At 56.5% G+C, this 4229-nt stretch overlaps 1 protein-coding gene across 1 annotated transcript in view; it reads right to left on the bottom strand.

Moving 5' to 3' along the window:
• The window catches only part of LOC104543554 (scavenger receptor cysteine-rich type 1 protein M130-like), a gene marked incomplete at both ends in the record, with an annotated part of 9234 nt that extends 5037 nt beyond the window's left edge, over positions 1-4197 (bottom strand). The window contains 4 exons of the mRNA XM_010188194.1: positions 373-687; positions 846-1151; positions 2777-3091; positions 3990-4197. Coding sequence (XP_010186496.1) covers positions 373-687; positions 846-1151; positions 2777-3091; positions 3990-4197 — 1144 coding nt within the window. The remainder of the gene's footprint in view (positions 1-372; positions 688-845; positions 1152-2776; positions 3092-3989) is intronic.
• Positions 4198-4229: the final 32 nt, after the last annotated feature.

Below are 4229 nucleotides of genomic sequence, written 5' to 3'. Positions count from 1 at the left end.
TCTGCTGCTGCTGGGGTCTCTGGCCTGGGTGGTGGGATGAGGCTCTGCAGGGCTCTCTGTGGGGATGGGTTGTGGTTGTCTGCAGCCAGAGGGATAGAGCAGAGCCCTGCAGCCCTGTCCTGGATTTGTCCCACAGTACAAGAACAGAGGAGCCAAGGTCTGGTGATGGCTTAAGCTGATGCCTGCCTCCAGTCAGTCCTCAGATCTCCCAAAGTAGAGAGCTCAGTCTGAGGAGGCAAAGTCCTCCAGATGGCTCATGGGGAAGCCAGGTTTCTCCAGGGAGAAGTTCAGCCTGGTACTGCCATGGGATCCCTACTTTAGGTGACCATAGAAGGGCAGATGGACTTGATGCCACAGTTTCCCAGTGCTCACCTGAGCAAATGACAGCAGCAGTGTTGCCTTGGGAGCACGGTGAGGACCCCAGGACGGTCACAGGGCACTGTCCCAGCTGGGCTTCAGTCCCATCACAGTGGAATGAGTCTCTCCAGACAGGGCCAGTCTCTTTCCCAAAATGCTCTCCTCTGGGAATGGACTCAGCAAACCCACAGTTGAGTTGATGGCAGAGAACGTGGGCATCCGAGAGATCCCAGCGGGAGGCACAGAGGGTCCCCCAGGTCCCCAGCACTTGGACTTCCACCCTCCCCGCACACATTGTGCTGCCGTTCACCAGCCTGAACCCTGTGTACTCTGGGGACAGAAAAGGAGGAGAGAGGGTGGATTGATTGTCATTCTGCAGGCAATCTTATCACCCCTCCTGTCCTCACAACCAGTCCAGCAGGGTCCCTGCTCTGCTTCTTCACCCTCTGCACAGCCTTGTGTTTCAACACCTTTCCCTGAGTCCTTACCTGTGCAGGTGACAACAACACCGCTTGTGTGTGTGCAGGACTGGTTCCTGGGGTATCCCCTGGGGCAGGAGGTGAGGAGGGATTCATTCCCCACACACTGCAGCTCTCCGTCCCACATGGGACCAACTTCCTCATAGTGAGCTCCCCCAGTCATGGACAGGGCTGTGCCACACTGCAACTCCCTGCAGATCACGTCAGCAGCTTTGGGACCAAAGCGTGTGTCACAGACAGTTTTCCACTGGTCCCCATCACGGATCTCCACATGTCCTGAGCAGCGGCTCTTCCCTTCCACCAGTCGGACAAATCCTGGGAAAAACCAAAACCACTGGGAGTGTCCAGACCCTCTGGCAGTTACATGCCCACCTCCCACATGACCTCCAAGCAAGCTGTGACCAAATCACCCAATGGACATCCCAGAGGAAGCTGTTGGGAGGTGCTGGTGATATAAATTCATCCGGGACCACCCTGCTCTTCTTCTCTACACCATCACAGCTGTCAAGGCTTTCTATCTATTGCAGACTCTTCAGACCGTGTCAGTGCTCTTGGGAGCAAAGAGTGAGTCAAAGATGGTTTTCCAAGGGTCCCCGTCGTGCATTGCTATGTGTCCTTAGCAGAGGCTGTTCCCTCAGACCAGCAGGACAGATTCTGCACCAACAAAAGACCCCTGAGAATTCCCACAGGCCTCTGGCAGTCCCTGGCCATGTCTCACCTCATTTCCTGGATGGCCATAGCCAAAAAGCCTAAAAACCACCCTAGCTGCTCTCAGGGAGTGTTGATGGCACAGACACATCAGGAACCCCCTGCTGCTCCTTAGAAATCAGAACAGCACTTGTGGGCTTGCTTCTTTCCCAAACCCACAGCCATAAGCACTGCTTGGACAAACTGCTGCTGCCCCAGAGACCTTGGGCTGCCCAGCACTTGTGGCTGGGCACTGCAGCACCCAGAGCACTCTGACTCCAGGGAAATGGGCCCAGGCGCTGATGGCTGCGGCACTCTGTTCTGCCCTCATGAGCTCAGGGCCAGGCATGAGGAACTCCTTGGTGCACACCTTTTTCCCAGAGGGTCTTGGGCCATTGGGATGCTGTTGGTAGATGGGACATATCACAGGGCAAAATCATGGTAGATCTGTACCTGTGGTCAGTATCTGTGCCATCCTCCTTGCTCCAGTGCCTACCTGGGAAAGAGGTCCTCAGCCATGGCCAGAGTGCAGTGCTGGGTGCACATGTTCCTTGCCAGTGGCCAGGCAGAGGGCAGAAGAGTGGACAGAAGAGCAGCCCTGGGCTGACACGAGCTCCCAGTGTAAGGGCAGGGACAAAGGAGAGCCAATATGCACTGGCAAACCCAAAAGTGCAAGGCAGCTGGGACAGATGTGAGAAGCTGGGCAGGCTCTCATGGGGTGACCCTGGGAGAGGAACAAGGTGCCATGTGCCACCCTGCTCCTTGGCCAAAGGTCAGCGTTCCTCCTTTCCAAGCAACGTCTTTGCTCGGGCCAAGGGACTTGTGTCTGCTAAGGGAAACAGCCCAAAATTCTCTGTCCATCTCACAGCCTTGCCCAAGACTGTGAGTGTCTGCATGAGTCACTCCTGGGGCCTCTGCCATGGCAGAACCTGGCCCTTGGTGCTGCCAGACAGGTCCTGGGTGAAAGGGAGTAGAAAGATGGGAACCAACAGATGTCCCAGGGACAGGCAGGGGGATTCATTGGAGCCATGCCAGGGGCCAGGCAGGGTATGGACACCCTGGGGAAGGTTCCCACTGGGCTTTCCCCAGGTACTGAGGACAGTTGACAGAGGTCAACAATGACAGTCTCAACTCAGCAGTTCAGCCAGCCACACCAGGCCCTGCTCTGGCAATGGCTTGTTGCTGCCTGAGGGCACAGTCAGGTCCCTTCTACCGTCCCAGCCACACAGGTGGGCAATAGACTGTCACCTTACCTGAACAGATCACTCCAGCATCCAAATTATGATCACAGTCATGTTCACCCCATCCTCCGTGTGTGCAGTCAGACAGGGCAGACTCGGTTCCATTACAGCCAACATCATCCATCCAAATGGGACCAGATCCTGGCCCAAAGTGTCCGTACTGAAGAGCGCTAACAGCAGAGCCACAGCCCAGCTGCTTACAAACCACTGCAACATCGTGCATGTCCCAGTAGTCACCACACACGGTCCCCCACTTGCCGTGGTGTTTCACTTCCACTCTGCCAGCACAGCGTGTTCCACCATCCATCAGCCTCACCTCCGCAGCACCTTCAAAGGCTGACACAGGACCAGTCAGGACAGTGCCAACTCCCAGCACTGAGTCTAGGGGAGCCCCTGCCCAGGTACAGTCAGAGGTGCCAGGGTGGGAGCCCACTCCCCTCTGGGCTGTCCCCAGGGCAGTGCAGGGGTCCCTTCTAACTCTGTGTGCTATGTAAGGCTGGAGGTTCCAAGTTCCAGCCCTTGTGGGTCACCTGTGGATCACTTACAGACTTTGGCACCTCCTTTAACCCAAACAACCTCCTGCACCCTGACCTCAGCCAATGCCCACCCAGGATCCCTGCTCCTTCCCAGTTCAGCACTCTGAGAAGAGAACTTATCATCCCTCCAGGTCCCCCCAGACACAGACTTCAGCTTCTTCCAAGGGGCCTCAGCTCCCCTGGACCTCAGCCTGTCCTGGGCTACTCTCAACACATCCTCCACCCTCAGGCCTTCCTATGTCCCCTATGGATCAGCTCGATCTTCCCAGTGAGCCCTTCAAACACATGCTACCTCTTTGTCTTTGGGCATCAGCCCAGCCTTGCCCTTGTCCAGGCTCCACCAGGAAGGCGACTTCTCTGCCGGCCTATGGGAATGAACACCCCAGTCCCCTTGCCTCCACAGGTGTAACCTACCTGCCTACCTGCCTACCTGCAGACATTTATCCCTGCACAGCTGCAGCCAGAGGAACAGCTGCAGTGACAATCCTGAAACTTTCTGCAGTGTGCACCAAATTCTTGAGGATGGGCAGAAGGAGGGCACTGGCATCTGTGTCTATTCCTGCATCACTGGAGGTTGCAGATAATCCCATCACCCCTCCTGTCCTCACACCCAGATCAGCAGGGTCCCTGCTCTGCTCCTTCACCTCCTGCAGAGCTCCAGGGTTCAACACTCCTTCCTGAGTCCTTACCTGTGCAGGAGACAACAGCGCTGTTTGCGTGGGTGCAGAACTGGTCCCTGCGGGATCCCCAGGGGCAGGAGGCGAGGAAGGATTCATTCCCCACACACTGCAGCTCTCCGTCCCACATGGGACCAACTTCTTCACCATAGTGAGCTCCCTCAGTCACGGACAGGGCCGTGCTGCACTGCAACTCCCTGCACACCACATCAGTAGCATTTGGACCAAAGTGTGTGTCACAGACAGTTTTCC

The sequence above is a fragment of the Mesitornis unicolor genome, unplaced genomic scaffold (genome assembly GCF_000695765.1).
Source record: "Mesitornis unicolor isolate BGI_N332 unplaced genomic scaffold, ASM69576v1 scaffold7487, whole genome shotgun sequence".
NCBI classification, from domain to species: Eukaryota; Metazoa; Chordata; class Aves; order Mesitornithiformes; family Mesitornithidae; genus Mesitornis; species Mesitornis unicolor.
This window is presented reverse-complemented; position numbering and strand designations above follow the sequence as displayed.